General features: G+C 37.6%; 1 protein-coding gene across 1 annotated transcript in view; it reads right to left on the bottom strand.

The window, feature by feature from the left end:
- Positions 1–16,368, bottom strand: part of LOC150099138 (tyrosine-protein phosphatase non-receptor type 13-like) — a 470,034-nt gene that overhangs the window by 291,628 nt on the left and 162,038 nt on the right. The window contains exon 16 of the mRNA XM_090403679.1: positions 5,798–6,018. Coding sequence (XP_090259805.1) covers positions 5,798–6,018 — 221 coding nt within the window. The remainder of the gene's footprint in view (positions 1–5,797; positions 6,019–16,368) is intronic.

Here is a 16,368-nt window from a genome sequence, read left to right on the forward strand (position 1 = left end):
ATTGTGGAAGGAATAGACAGTCCCAATTACCACTCAGCCAAGAAATTAGCATCAACACTCAAGGAATTGGTAGGTCATTCCCACTCCTACATAAAGAACACACAACACTTTATAAACAAAGACCATATTCATTGGCAATTTGTCTTTGAGTCATGGATGTGTGCTGAGAAAGAGTACATATTTTTGAATGGTTTCTTTGAGATGTATCCATTTGATAGCTACACAAAATTAATAAAACACTACTAATGTCAACTTGTTTACACTGCTAAAAATGCACAACACTATTAGTAAATATTGTAGAGACAGTCAAAACAGTTAAAACATGCAGCACTCAACCAAAATAGTAAACTGAAACCAAAACCAAAATTATTGTGAAGTGAAACAAAAAACAAACCAAAACTTGACAAAAATTTGGCTTGTTCGGATTAATTTGCTTGCACTGTATGAACAATTAACAGTGATCACTTCCCAAAACTTGGATACTAGCATACAGTCTGATTGGTTCAGGTTCGGAAGATTTCACAGTATTTCACGTTTCAAAGAAAGGGTGATCAAATTTAACTTGCTGGAGTGAAGAAGTAGTGTCTAGTACCAAAGGACTCTGTGCCTAGTGTCAATTCAATGAGAAGTAAGGCCAGACTTGTCTGATTCCAAAAATGTAATATATTCTTGATGTTCTTCAATTCTAATCAAGGCAGAATGGCCAGTCTGTTCAAAATAGGAAAGATGACATGAGCAGGATACTTGATAAACACCTGCTAAGGAAAGAGGTGGTAATGTATCCTCTGATGATGGTAGGAAAGGAAGACAGTTTCCAAGATGGTTTGAAAGAAGCATATAAATTGAATTTACAAAGAATCTCCTTGCTATTTGTTCTGAGATTCTTTTAAGGTGGGATATTGAAATTCTTTTCATATCAGATTGTAGTCTGGTAGAAGGATGATTAACATCTGATGCAAAAATAATTGAAATTTTCAAATCAATTAAAGCTATTAACCTAATAACGTGCTGAGGAAAACCCATCGCTTTCGTTACCTCCGATATTTTATATGCTGAACGCAATCAAAGCTTTGGAGTAGTCTACAAAACACATTACCAAAGGGAATCAAAACTCTTTATACTTCTCAATAATCAGTCTAAGACAAAGGATCTGATCTGTGGTACCCTTGCCTTTCTTGAAACCTGCTCGTTCCTATTTCTATCTCAACTTTCACCTCATCCCATTTAGAATGACCTTTAATAAAATCTTGCTTGAATGAGCAATTAAACTAATAGTTCCACAGTTTTTGCAATCCTTCACATCTCCCGTCTTGTGCAGTGGCATGAAACGTGACCTCTCCCAGTTTCTAGGGCATGATCCTGTCTTTCATATTCTTGTAATCAATCAATGGAACACTGTCATCCCTCCATCTCCCATACTTTAATTAACTGGTGGGATTCCACTTGCATCTGGGACCTTATTGCTGTTAAGCTGTTTAACTGTTCTTTTAACCTGATGCCTAAGTGGAGGAAGATCCAAATCAATTTTTTTTTTCTTTCTTGCTATACTCTTTCCATCTGTTTTTGATTTCCAGTTCTTCTGTCAGTGCTGCTCCATTCCTGTCTTTGACAATATTCAATTTGGGATTGGCTATGCTTTTATAATTGTGCCTCCTCATCTAGAACTCTATCTCTTCACACAATGATAGCACTTCTCCATGTAATCGTTTATATTTTTAAGTCCCTGTGTCTCTTTGTTTCTCCAACCACCTTCTTTGATCAGATCTCATGTTTAATTTGTTATTCATAGGTCTCTTCAAATTGGGCCCAGATACTTCTTGGCTGTATCCTGTATTATGACTTGCCTCCTTCCCAGAGCATTTCAAGTGTGTTCTCCTCACTAGTCTCCAAAAGAGCATCCAACCATGTTGATTTCTTCTGTGAACCCACTAGGAATTACTCTGACATCCAGTCTAATGGGACAGACCTAGCTTGGAAGATTTCATGATCTCAGTCTGCTTTATCCATAAGACAGTGGTTGAAAGTGGTTGCTGTAAGCAGCAGCTGTCCAATATGCTTTTACAGTTGAACGTCAAATCCACCAAACCTACTTCTTTCATTTCCTGTATTCCTTGGAATAGTGTTCCTTGCAAAATGTTTCTGTAAAAAATACAACCTCCAAGTTTTCAAAAAAAATATCACTATGTTCTTTCTCCCTAACTCTTGAACATGACATCAGTGTATCATGAGTTCTGCAATCTCTTGTGTGAGATTGATGCACACAATGGGTGTCCACTTAATGTAATATCACAGTCTGCTCCCTATAACATGCGTATTGCCTTTTATTTGGGGGGGGGGGACATAGTTACAAAAAATTACAGTTAAATCTGCTTCACTCAAGGGGGGGGGGGAATTATGTGACATTCTGAGGCACATAATTCCCCCCCCCCTTGAGTGAAGTAAGTTCAAATAAGTGATAATGTCTAAGAGTTACCAGAACATACCCTTGAGACTTACAGCAGACAGTACTGGTTCTCCTAATTAGTGGCCACCAAGCACTTAGCCAAAGAGCTCGCTCATTAATGGCCACACTTCTTCCAATGTAAAACACTCTGTGCACTTCAAATCTTGCTTATCAGATATAATCCTCAGAGATATTGACATCATGGTCAGTTTTGATATAGCCTCCTTATTCAATAATGTACCTCTTAAACCTCAGAACTCATTCAGACTCTATCCCCCAGGCATATCAGCCTTATTTGCCTTGAACATGATCTCAAGCTGATTTGCTTAGCAGGAAAAAACCTACAAGCATATTGAAGGTAAAGGAATGGGTTCTCCCCCCTTGCCAATCTTCACATGGAACATTTTGAAAACATGGCCTCCTAACTGAACCCCCAATATGGCTACACTATGTTGATGAGGTGTTTTCCATTTAATCACACAGGAGAGATACAACAGAAACATTTTTAGCACACCTTAACAGCCAACAGCTGAGTATCCATTTCACCATTGAAATCAAAAACAATAACTGTCTGTTCTTTGACAATAATTACCTGACTGCCAAACAGATCCTTATGTTAGGGGTGGTGGATGTAGGTACATCTACCACCCCGCACAGTATGGTGTTATCTAAACCTTAGCAAACAGAGTTAAAACCTTCTGCTCGGACTACACCTCTCCACCAAAATTAATCACATTTGGGAATGTTTAGCCAATGGCCTACCCCCTTAACAAAATCAGCAGCCCATCTTCCTCCAACAAAATCCAGAACACAAAAAATCCATTGCCATCCATCCCCTATATCTGGGGAACCCCAGAGGGGAGGGAGAGAAATTGAATGCATCCGGAAGTATAACAGAGATATCCATCAGAATTTATCAAAAATTAGCTGCTCTTATCCACTCATCTAAAGATTCTCTCCACCATCTGAATCATCCTGGGGTCAACAGTATCCCTTGATCCTGCAAGCTTAAATACTTCGGACAAGCAGAAAGAATTGTCAATATCCATCTCAAGGAACTCAAAAATATGTCCATCTACACCACAATCACTCTGGAGTGGCAGACTATGCCATGGATAAGGATCACCAGATCCAATAGAAGAAAATCTCCCTTCATATGCATAAACAGGTCTAAATCAGAGAGAGACTATTTCTTGAATCTGCCACAGCACTACAATATTCCCCAAACTTTGCAAAATTCAGCTGCATCACAGTGTCAAAAATATGGGAGATGACCATTGTTTTGAGACTGCTGGCAAGTGTCCATCACTGCATCTATAGATGGAGCTGACTGTAGGAAACTACCTTTTACAGTCTGTGTTTGCCTTTCTGCTAATGTGACTGAGTGTACATGCTCAATATATCTCTTTGCCCATGAAGATACCTTGGTGATCAAAACGAAATATTGGCTTATTAACTAACTGATTGGTTAATAAGCTGCTGGTTAATAAGTTAGTGATCAAAGTTGCCATGGATATGAAGTGCGTAATAAAATTGTAACACCACTGATGTTACATTGAAATATATGATGGATATAAAGTGCATAAGGAGCAATATATTTAATCCATATTGACATCAATGTAGTTAATCTAATTAGCTAAATAAATTTAGTTAATTAATTATTAGCTTTAGATATCTGTTTCCATTAAACAACGAGTGATAATAATCAATGTCCAAGCATCCATACTAGATTAGTGATCCTACATGGACGTGATATAGCATATAGAATATATCTTTATTTTCAGTAAGTCAAAACTCAGTTTATCAAGACTTGAATTGACTGGCTTTCCTTAAATGCTGTCATGACTCAGGCATTATTCCCACTTGTGTAAAAATCAAGACCATGAATACACCTCACTAATTAACCAATGGTTCAGTATGTCATCACAAACTTATAAGCACCATACATTTAAGTTCAAAGAATGCTCTGTGAAGTAGATGGGGAAAAAAAGGCAAGCTAACAATAAAAGAATTTTTGAAGAGCTATAACATCAAAGCTACAGATAACATTGGCAAAGTGGGAAAATGTGACAAGAAAAATCATTGTTAGCGGTATGAAAAAAAAAAAAAAAATTTAATTAAATTTCAACATGGAATTCAATAATTTTTTTAAAATTGTTGTTGGGTGGTCTAAGAATTACTGTTTCTCATATCTTTGGAAGTTTTACACCACCACATATAAGGTTTGGTTTTTTATTAGTTTTAGTAGTTTTCCACCCCTCCTCCATTTGATTCTCTGCAGGGTGTCCAAGGCATGGTCTGCCAGATCTAAATGGCCATAATTGTGGGAGTATATATAATTTTATGTTTTTCAAAATGGATGGTGGCAGATTTTCTCGTTTATCCAAAATATAAAAAGCTTCAAGGAACCTTGTATACATCTTTTATATACTTGAGAGAGGAGGTAGAAAGCTGGTCTTTAATAGAGCAGCTTTCTACCTCCTAGTTTGAAAACGGCTTTCTAGTAGAGCTGTTTTCAAACCTCTACATGAAATTATCTTTTTTCATGTAGGGGTTTGAAAACAGGAGATTATATTTCTTTATAGTTTACTTAATATACTTTATAGTATACTTAAGCCTAAAATACACGGCTGGTGATCTTTCAGCAAGGACTTTCCACTCTCCTCTCTCTCTCTATATATATATATATATGTGTGTACACAGACATTCAGAAAAGTTCAATTTTCTTTCTTTCTTTTTTTTTTTTTGAGGTACCTCAGATAGAGGAATAGTAATAACATTACTGTAATCTGTAGATTAAGAGGGCTATGGGAAGGAGGGAGGAACAGGTATTTTGTTAATTTTGTTGGCATTGTTGGATTAAATAAGACAGCATGATGAATAAAGTTTTTTTTTTTTTTTAATCAGAAGCATATCCAAAAAAAATTAACCTCAGCCTAATTTCTTCAAATTATGGGGGTGGTTTTGTGTACTTTTTTACATTTTATCTCTAATGATGTCTCCATGATAAACAAAATATTAGAATCATTAAACATCTGTTTAATGATTTTTGTTAAATCATAATATGAGTTTCAACAAACACTTCAGCCTAAAATACACAGCTGGTGACCTTTCAGCAAGGACTTTCCACTCTCTCTATACATGTACACACACACACACACACATTCAAAAAAGTCGATTAATTTTAGGATCTGAATGTAATTAGCAGTATTACACTAGCTGATGAAAATTAGGCAGATGTAACAACATTTAAGGAACTGTTGATTAAAATTTTCATTATCGTCATACCATTTTAAATCATATTTTAGTCAGTAGTAAATTATGAACTATAATTATAAGTGAAAGGCAACTTACTTAGTGGGAAAAGAAATATAAAATTTATATTTTACATTCTTTTTGATGAAACTATCTAGTTTGAAAATGACACAAAAGTATTTTCTTGTAAATGAAATTCGTCTAATCTCAGACCAAGCAAATTCCTTGCTCAGGCAACGCTCATTTTGGTTTACTTCATAAATTTCTAATCCATGAGAACTGATAGAAAGCCAGATGAATGGAAGTTTTTGTTGCTTATCCTAAGAAGAAAAAATAACCTATATATCAATTAATTATTTAATTAATACTTTAATCACAGCTATAAATTAAATGCTACTGAATTGGTACAATAATAAATAAAGATAAATTTCTTGAATAATAGCTAGTTTCAGATAGAACAATATAAATAAATGTAAAAATAGGATATTCAAAAATGCTACCTATTTGTGCCTATGGTCTCATAGCAGGGAAAAAAACAAGAATTTTTTTGAGTGATTATAGAGATTTGCATAAAGGAAAATCTGGTTCTAGTTGAAATCTGAATAGCAGTGTAAGAAATGAATCACAGACACATTTAAATGCATTGGAAAAATTTCAAGGACAAGGATAATAATTTTAAGTACCTGCAAGATTTCTGTTCAAGATACAGGCTACTGATTAATATGATTCAATATGAAAATGTGCATAAATTCATACAGAGTAAAACCATACAAATACATCCAAAAGAAGAAAAGTCTGATTGATTATACCATTAAACGAGTGATTCAGAAAGGTATTCTACTTTCATGAAGGTAACATCATGCAGAAATTGAGAATAGTGGGAAGTTAGGAGCTGCTCATGGTGAGTGAGTAGGAGGTATATATATATATATATGTGTGTGTGTGTTAAAGATACCAAGAAATTTTATACTTGATTTTTAATCCTTATCAAAAGTAAGCAAAACAATGTTTTACACGTGAAATATATTCACGTCTAAGCTACTTGTATATAGAGGCTAATGACTTCGTATCACTTGCCTTAATATGTATCCCATAATGCAAAGTATCCCCCCTCCCTTTTGGGCATGTATAATGCAATACATAATGGGAAGGGCCATTACCAAGACCAGTTTCGACCTTTAGTGGGGTCTCATCAGTGGGAGCCAGACCCAGGAGAGAAACCAAGGTTGAAGTAAAGCAGAAGACATATATATATCATACACAAGTAGACAAAAGGTGCTTGACCTTATTAATAAAAATCTCTGGATGAGAGAAAGTGGAAAGTTTTTTTATCTTGGGTGTATTATGTTAAAGATACCAAGAAATTTCATACTTGGTTTTTAATCCTTATCACAAGTAAGCAAAACAATGGTTTGCACATGAAATGACTTTGTATCATTTGCAAGTGATATGAAGTCATTAGCCTCTATATACAAGTAGCTCAGATGTTAATATATTTCACACGCATTAGCAAACATCTGTAAGGAATAGAAGTGTTACAATGATAGAAATAGAGCATCTTTTAACTGTATGGACTGAGGATTGTAATCAAAACAGCATTATCCTTAGCACATCAGCCACTCAGACAAAAGCTTTTAATTTGTTTGAGTGAAAGAAAAAAAAAACATGAAGTAGAAGAAACATTTAATGCAAGTGCTAGTTGATTTGATCAAGTTAAAAATCGAGTTCAGCTGCATAATATTAAAATTACCAGTGAGGCAGTCAGTGTGATTGAGAATGCAACATCTAATTATCCTAATGTATTAAAAAAAAATAATCAAAGGTGGTGGATACACTGATCAACAAATATTTAATGTGTTTCTTTCTTTTAAGGTTACATGGTGATCAGCATTAATATTTATGAATTTAGGGACACAAAACACACGTGTTGAAAAGATTATTTTACTGATTAATAATAAAATAATAACTTGATGATTCGACCCCTGTATTGAGGTCATCATCAGAAGGATACATGTGTATAAGAACCAAGCTACATGCTGTTGCACTCTATACAGGGAAATTACATCTACGTTGTTAACTAATCTTTTTTATTAGCCTCCCCTCTAGTGATAAAAAAAAATAAAAAATAAAATAAAAACTACAATAAACTCTGCTAAAGTCCTCACACACTAGGAATCTTCTGGAATTATACAGTTCATAATGTTATTATTATTATTACGGGCAACTCCGGGGAGTCATTAGACTCATCGAGGGAGGCCCCAAATCATTTTCATCACAACTATTCGACATTCATACAGTATCTATCATACCTCGCCTTAAACTCATTCACTGTCACAGCATCCACCACAGACTCAGGGAGCGCATTCCACTCATTCACTACTCTAAAAGTAAAGAACCCAGCTCTAACACCTTTACTAACCACACTTTTGCCCAGTTTCCATGGATGTCCCCTAGTCCTCCCACAACCAGCCCTGTTCTCAAAAATATCTTCTGAATTAATTTTATAGAAACCCTTCAGTAATTTGAATGTCTCAATCATATCTCCCCTCCACCGCCTATCAACCAATTTTTGCAACCCACAAATCCTCAACCTGTTCTCATACGGTTCATTCCACAGACCTGCTATCATCTTGGTCACTCGCCTCTGGATCCTCTCCACCTCCTCCCCATCAAGAAGAAACCTAGGTGACCAAATCTGAGCACAGTAGTCGAGATGAGGTCTTATCAAGGCTCGATACAGAGGAACAATAACCTGCTTGTCTCTGCTTGTCAACGTATTCTTCAACAACCAAGTGATTTGATGAGCTGATTTGGCCACTTTTGCAATGTGTCCCCTAAATTTCAATTCCTTATCCACCAACACTCCTAAATCTCGTGCCTCATCAATTTCCTGGAGCACGGTTCCACCAATGCAGTAAACTGCCTCCCTTCTTTTCACCCCAAAATGCATAACCTTACATTTTGCCACATTAAATTGACATCCATTCTCCCTAGCCCAGACCTCCAATCTATCCAAATCATCCTGCAAAATTTTGACGTCATCTGCATTCACTATTGCCCTACCCAACTTCGCATCATCCGCAAACAAATGAACTGTTCCTCTCAGATCCTTTCCTATATCATTTATGAACAAATTAAACAGCAGTGGTCCAAGAACAGATCCTTGTGGTACACCACTAGTCACAGGCCGTCTTGTGGACTCTACTCCTGAGTAAACCACTCTCTGATATCTCTCCGTCAACCACCCTCCTATCCATCTCACCAACCCTATGTCCATTCCCATATGCTGCAATTTACTGATTAGAATTCCATGTGGTATCCTGTCAAAGGCCTTAGCAAGGTCCAGCAGAATCACTGTAAACCCATTACCCTTATCCAGTTCAGCCGTCACTGTGTTATAATACGTGAGCAAGTTACTGAGGCATGACCTACCCTTCACAAAACCATGCTGTCCCTGATACAGTATCCCATTTTCTTCTATCCAATCTTGTATTTTTCTCTTGACTATTTTCTCTAAGACCTTGATAATGATTCCTGTTATGCTGATTGGCCGGTAATTTTCAACAGCAGCCTTGGAACCACCTTTGTGCAGTGGAACTATTTTCCCCTCTTTCCACCCCCTTGGGACTGACCCAGTCCTGAGGCTCAAATTAAACATAATGGTCAAGGGCACTGACAATTCTTTGGCCGCTTCACGTACGACACGAGCTGGTATACCATCCAATCCCACAGATGTATTGACATTGAGGTTCTGTAATAGACTAGTTACCTCTACCTCATTCATCACAATTCCAGTATAAGCTGTTGGTTCCTCCATTTCCGCAAAGCCACTACCTGGATGATATACTCTTGCAAAGTGCTCGCTCAGTAATTCCACAACATCGACTGATTCAGTTACCTCCCTACCCTCAGCATTTTTTAAGATCATTCTACCATGAGCATTTTTCCTTTTACTTGCAACATATTGAAAAAACTGTTTGGGATTCTCTTTAGCCTGCATGGCCAATTTCCTTTCGTAATCTGCTTTTGCTTTTCTTACCACCCTTGTTACCATCCTGGCCTGAGCTTTATACTGTTCATGCACCTGATGGTCACCCTTCTCCTTAAATTCCCTCCACAATTGTTTCTTTTTTTGCAGCTCAAGCTTAATAGTGTTATTCATCCATTTAACCCCTACCTGATTTATTATTCGGGCTCTTGGTATACAGTCAACGATTGCCTCCTGCAAACAGTTCTTAACCACCTCCCATGCACCATCAACATCCAGCCCTTGCAGTTTTACATGCCATGGCATTGAGCCAAGCACACACCTAAGCTTGTCATACTTACCAGCCCGGTAATTCCACATATACCCTGTCTTAATTGTAAATTCGACTCCTTTAGCCACCTCCCAAGTCATGACCTTATGGTCACTCTCACCAATTGGTGGCAACATGGTCATGTTCTTTACAGCTACATTCTCAGTTGCAATTACTAGGTCCAGCACTCTCTGCCCCCTGGTATTTTCCAATACATGTTGCCGTAGATAGTTGTCCCTTAATAACTGCATAAAATCCAATTCCTTCCTCCCATGTGCCCTCTCCTCTTTCCAGTCAATGTTACCATAATTGAAATCACCCATAATAATTACCCTCCTTCCATTCATTTCTTCTATTTGCTTATGCATACTATTCCCACCATCCACTCCATCACCCGGTCTATAGCAGCACCCAATTGTATATTTTGTTCTGCTAGATTGTATCTCACACCAAACAGCCTCAAATGTGCTTTTTTCCCCATCCTGCAGTTCAACTTCTATACTCCTTGGCTGAAGCTCATCAGCTATCATCAATAACACTATTCCCCCCTTTTTATTCACCCTGTCACTCCTGAACACGCTATACCCATCGCATTCAATCCCACTAGCTTTATCATCTTCTGTCAGCCATGTTTCACTAATACCGACAACCTGTGGCCTGTAAGTGCCAACCATGGGCAAAAACTCTTCCTTCTTGTTCCTAATACTCCTGGCATTAGTGTACATGAATCGCAGAAGCCCATTTGTCCCATCCCTACTTTGATTCCTTATACTAATTATCCCATTCTGATTTGTTGTCCGTCGTACTCGCCCGGGCATAATATACTCGTTCATACACTTAACTGCCCCCCCTAAAGTCTGCATATCTACTCCCCCCCTCTTAATAAATCTAGTTTCCCTGAGTCTGTACATCCACTTCCACATCATTCATCAACACTCTTTCAAGTCTCCGTACACCAACTCCATTCAAATGTAACCCATCCATCTTATATAAGTCCTTTCGCCCATCGAACTCATTCCACACATCCACAAATTCCACACCACTCTCCATGCATAACCCACGCATAAAGTCATTGGCAATTATGGCCCTCCTTCTAAACACTTCGCTGTCATACCGCGGTAAGATACTCACCATCCTAACTCTCTCACTCTTCTCTTTTGCTACCTCAAACAACTCCCTCACATCCTCTATCATTTCCATTTTGTCCTCTTTCAAATCATTCATTCCTGCCACTATTATCATCTCTTTCACCCTCTGTTTTTGCAGTCGAATAGATTCGCTGACGTCCTTTATGTTCGCACCCGGCGGGTACGACTTCGTTAAACTCTCAATTATTACGCCTCTTAATAGCGAATCCCCATACAGCACTTGCTCCTTCAATTATCTTCTGGATTTGTATATTACGATTATCTTCTGGATTTGTACAGTACAGGTTGCTATTGAATGTTCAGGGAAAAAAAAAAAACACACACCTTCACCAAGTCTTCTTTAATAATAAATTTAGTTTAATCCTTTATCCAAGTGTGAACAAACAAAGTTTGCGCCTGAAAGTATCTTCAGGGTAAGGTGGTACAACACCAGGCAACTCGTTGCAAAGGTTGAGCAAGCTAACATCACTCCTATCTCAGTATCTCCCATAATGCAAAACACATCTCCTTGCGGATATGTATAATGTTATGCATTAAGAGAAGGGCCACTACCCAGACTAGTTTCGAAATTTATTGAGGTCTCTTCAGTGGGAGCCAAGCCTAAGTGCAGATACGAGGTAGAAGCATTAGCAAGGTCGTCTCTACCTATAGAAGTTGCCAAACGGTGTGCCACCTTTTTATTAAATTACTCTGGATTTAGAGAAAGATGTTGAAAGTTTATTTTTCACTTGGTTAGACTATAATAAATTTAGTTTAATCCTTTATCCAAGTGTGAGCAAACAAAGTTTGCGCCTGAAAGTATCTTCAGGACTGGGGTAAGGTGGTACAACACCAGGCAACTCGTTGCAAAGGTGGGGCAAGCTAACATCACTCCTATCTCAGTATCTCCCATAATGCAAAACACATCTCCTTGCGGATATGTATAATGTTATGCATTAAGAGAAGGGCCACTACCCAGACTAGTTTCGAAATTTATTGAGGTCTCTTCAGTGGGAGCCAAGCCTAAGTGCAGATACGAGGTAGAAGCATTAGCAAGGTCGTCTCTACCTATAGAAGTTGCCAAACGGTGTGCCACCTTTTTATTAAATTACTCTGGATTTAGAGAAAGATGTTGAAAGTTTATTTTTCACTTGGTTAGACTATAATAAATTTAGTTTAATCCTTTATCCAAGTGTGAGCAAACAAAGTTTGCGCCTGAAAGTATCTTCAGGACTGGGGTAAGGTGGTACAACACCAGGCAACTCGTTGCAAAGGTGGAGCAAGCTAACATCACTCCTATCTCAGTATCTCCCATAATGCAAAACACATCTCCTTGCGGATATGTATAATGTTATGCATTAAGAGAAGGGCCACTACCCAGACTAGTTTCGAAATTTATTGAGGTCTCTTCAGTGGGAGCCAAGCCTAAGTGCAGATACGAGGTAGAAGCATTAGCAAGGTCGTCTCTACCTATAGAAGTTGCCAAACGGTGTGCCACCTTTTTATTAAATTACTCTGGATTTAGAGAAAGATGTTGAAAGTTTATTTTTCACTTGGTTAGACTATAATAAATTTAGTTTAATCCTTTATCCAAGTGTGAGCAAACAAAGTTTGCGCCTGAAAGTATCTTCAGGACTGGGGTAAGGTGGTACAACACCAGGCAACTCGTTGCAAGGGTGGAGCAAGCTAACATTACTCCTATCTCAGTATCTCCCATAATGCAAAACACATCTCCTTGTGGATATGTATAATGTTATGCATTAAGGGAAGGGCCACTACCCAGACTAGTTTAGACCTTTATTGAGGTCTCTTCAGTCATCCTTTTCATCACCAAGTCTTCTTATATTGAGATTTTTCTTTGTGGTTGCTATGAAGGTTGCAGATGGGTCCTCCACATTCTTGGAATGGTTGGACCATCATTTTTATTCAGATTCGGATCATGTTTGAGCATTTCACGCTTCCTTGAATTTCCGCTTGAACCAGGTTTTGGTGCGGTGTAGGGACTTGGTACCTTTCCAATCAATTCTGTGGTATGTTTGGAGTGAATGGTCAGAAAGGCCGGTTTTTTCAAAATGAAGGTATTTTATGTGTCGTTTGTGTTCATCCTTCCTGATTGGGATGGTTCGCCCTGTTTCCCCTATGTATGGTATGTTACATGTGCATTGTATTTTGTAAACCCCTGGATGGGCTAGGTGTGGCAGAGGATCCTTGTAAGAACTGAGTAGGTGTCTTAATTTTGTCAGGGGCTTAAAGGTAGTTTTGATGTTGTATTTGTGTAGTGTTCTATCTATTTTTTCAGAAATGCCTCTAACATATGATATAGCGATAGCATTCTTGAAATCTTTTTTGTTATTAGTGGTATCTTTGTGGAGGATCTTGTGAATGGTTTTATACTGTATCCATTTTTTTATAAAGGTATGTTTGATGGTCTCATATTCATGGTTAAGAGCTTGTTCATTTGAACAAATAGTTTGAGCTCTATGTTTAAGGGTGCTTATGACCCCTAGTTTTTGTGTTGGGTGGTGATAAGAAGTTTTGTGTATGTACTGGCCTGTGTGTGTAGGTTTGCAGTAAACTGAGAAGGAGAGACAGCCTGAAGGAAGACGTGTGACAAGTGTGTCTAGGAACGGAAGAGGTTGTTTTTTTCTATTTCAATGGTGAATTGGATGCGTTTGTGTTGTTTGTTCAAGGAATGTATTTAGTGCTTTGCGGCCGTGGGGCCAAATGGTGAAAATATCGTTGACGTATCTGAGCCAAATTTTGGGCTTTAACGACGCCGACTCTAAAGCTCGTTGCTCAAAGTCTTCCATATAAAAGTTCACTATTGGGGGAGGAAAGTGGTGAGCTCATGGCTGTACCCTCTTTTTGAAGGTAAAAATTGTTTTGCCACACGAAATATCTGGAGCGGAGTATGTGGGCAAAGAGGGCCATGATGTTCAGAGGAAATTCAAGGAAGTATGTGATATGCTCAAACATGATCTGAATCTGTATAAAAATGATGGTCTAACCATTCCAAGAATGTGGAGGACCCATCTGCAACCTTCATAGCAACCACAAAGAAAAATCTCAATACAAGAAGACTTGGTGAAATGTTTTTTTTTTTTTTTTTTTCCTGAACATTCAATAGCAACCTGTACTGTACAAATCCAGAAGATAACCTAATATAACAATATGAACTGTATAATTCCAGAAGAATCCTAGTACGTGAGGACTTTAGCAGAGTTTATTGCAGTTTTTATTGTTTTTTTTTTAATCACTAGAGGGGAGGCTAATAAAAAAGATTAGTTAACAACATAGATGTAATTTACCTGTATAGAGTGCAACAGCATGTAGCTTGGTTCTTATACACATGTATCCTTCTGATGATGACCTCAATACATGGGTCGAAACTTCAAGTTATTATTTTATTATTAATCAGTAAAATAATCTTTTCAACTTCTCGTGGAAAGGCTTAGACGTCGGTTATGCATTTTTTTACTAAATAATTTAAGGAAATTACAACGTCAACTAGGAGTCAACATCAGCCCAATCGCCCAAGAATACCAACATTGCCCACTAGGGGGCACCATGAGGACTTTAGGAGAAATAATAGCTTCCTGCTTCTTCCTCACTTACTATTTGTTGTGCCTGCATGCACGTGTCTTGTTCTTAAGTTTCTTGAAAATGGCAATGTGACGTTGCCGAAATATTGAAGTATATTAAAATTTATTTTAATGTATATCCTAGTTGACGTTGTAATTTCCTTAAATAATTTAGTAAAAAAATCTTTTCAACACGTGTGTTTTGTGTCCCTAAATTTTATAAATATGAAATATTTAATGTGGATGAAACTTATTTATGCTGGAAAAGGATGTCTTCCATAGCTTACATTTCTAAGAAAGAAAAAATTCAATCTAGATTTAAAGTGTCTAATGATTGCCTAACACATTTAATAATGCTCAACACAATATTAAATTGAAACCGATGCTTGTTTATCAGTTTCCAAATCCTTGTGATCTGAAAGGCTACAACCATAGATTACTTCCAGTTATTTATTATTATTATTATTCAGGCCTCCATGGAGTCAAGAGACTCATCATGGGAGGTCCTTCCTAGGAAACACAAATCTATCATACCATTCCTTGAACTCAATGACTGTTCTTGCTCTCACCACTCTATCAGGCAATACATGTCATGGTTCAACTGCCCTCCATGCAAAGAAACCACTCCTCACCCTCTTGCAACTTCCAGGGATGGCCCCCTTGTCATCGCTCCTTCATGCTGTTCCACGAAGTGAAAGAACTCCCCAGTGTCAACCCTGTAACAACATCTCAACAGTTTAAAAGTCTCAATTACATCACCTCTCCTTTTTCTATCTACCAAACTCTGCAGTCCCATTCCCTCAGTCGATCCTGATTTGGCGGTCATATAAGAAAGCAACGGTTACCCAAGTAGTATTTGACGGCCGGTTTTCATGCTATATTTGCCCAAATGTTGAAAGATATAGTATGGTAATACTGAACAATGATCTTTCCATTTTCCTCTCGGTAATCCTAAACTTGGTCAATTTTTTTAGTCAAAGTCCATGTTTCACATCCACATGTTATGACTGTAAGTATGCAACTGCCAAATATTTTTCTTTTACGGGAGATTGGGAGGTTTCCTTTGAGTGCTTCATGGTGTCTTCCAAAGGCTATCCAACCAAGTCGAATTCTATATATAATTTCTTCTTTACAGCCATCCTCTACTGTGATTTTCTGTCCTAGGTATCATTCTATATGGCATTTATATCACACAGATGAAATTCATCTATTTCTAATAAGTCCCTTCCCCCCCTCCACTTTATCTAATAACAGACTAATAACTCTTCTGTGTAGGCTAAAATATAGTTGGCTTTCTATTGCAAACTTAGGGACAACAGGAATAGTCTGTTACAGCGAACAGTTGCTATAGTGAATTTTAACATAACAGCATTACTGCCTATGGAGCTTTGGTCAGAACATTTCAGTAGTTTGTCATAAAGAGTGTTCACTGCATAATATCATGCAGTGAACACTCTGTTGGTAAATAATATCACCTATTTTGTGATATTATTTACCAACAATCTAGTAAACAAAAGTAGAGTCTATTGAAACATGCTTTCATTTCATTAATATGTTTCCATAGTTTCAACAGAGCCTATTGAAACTATAGAAACTTGCTGACAATGAAAACATACAGTGGTTACTCTAGCACAGCGTTTCTCAACCTTTTTAAGCCAAAGGAC

Source organism: Typopeltis vanoorti, chromosome 14, assembly GCF_054136105.1.
Source record: "Typopeltis vanoorti isolate ZY-2024b chromosome 14, IOZ_Tvanoo_1.0, whole genome shotgun sequence".
Taxonomy (NCBI): Eukaryota; Metazoa; Arthropoda; class Arachnida; order Uropygi; family Thelyphonidae; genus Typopeltis; species Typopeltis vanoorti.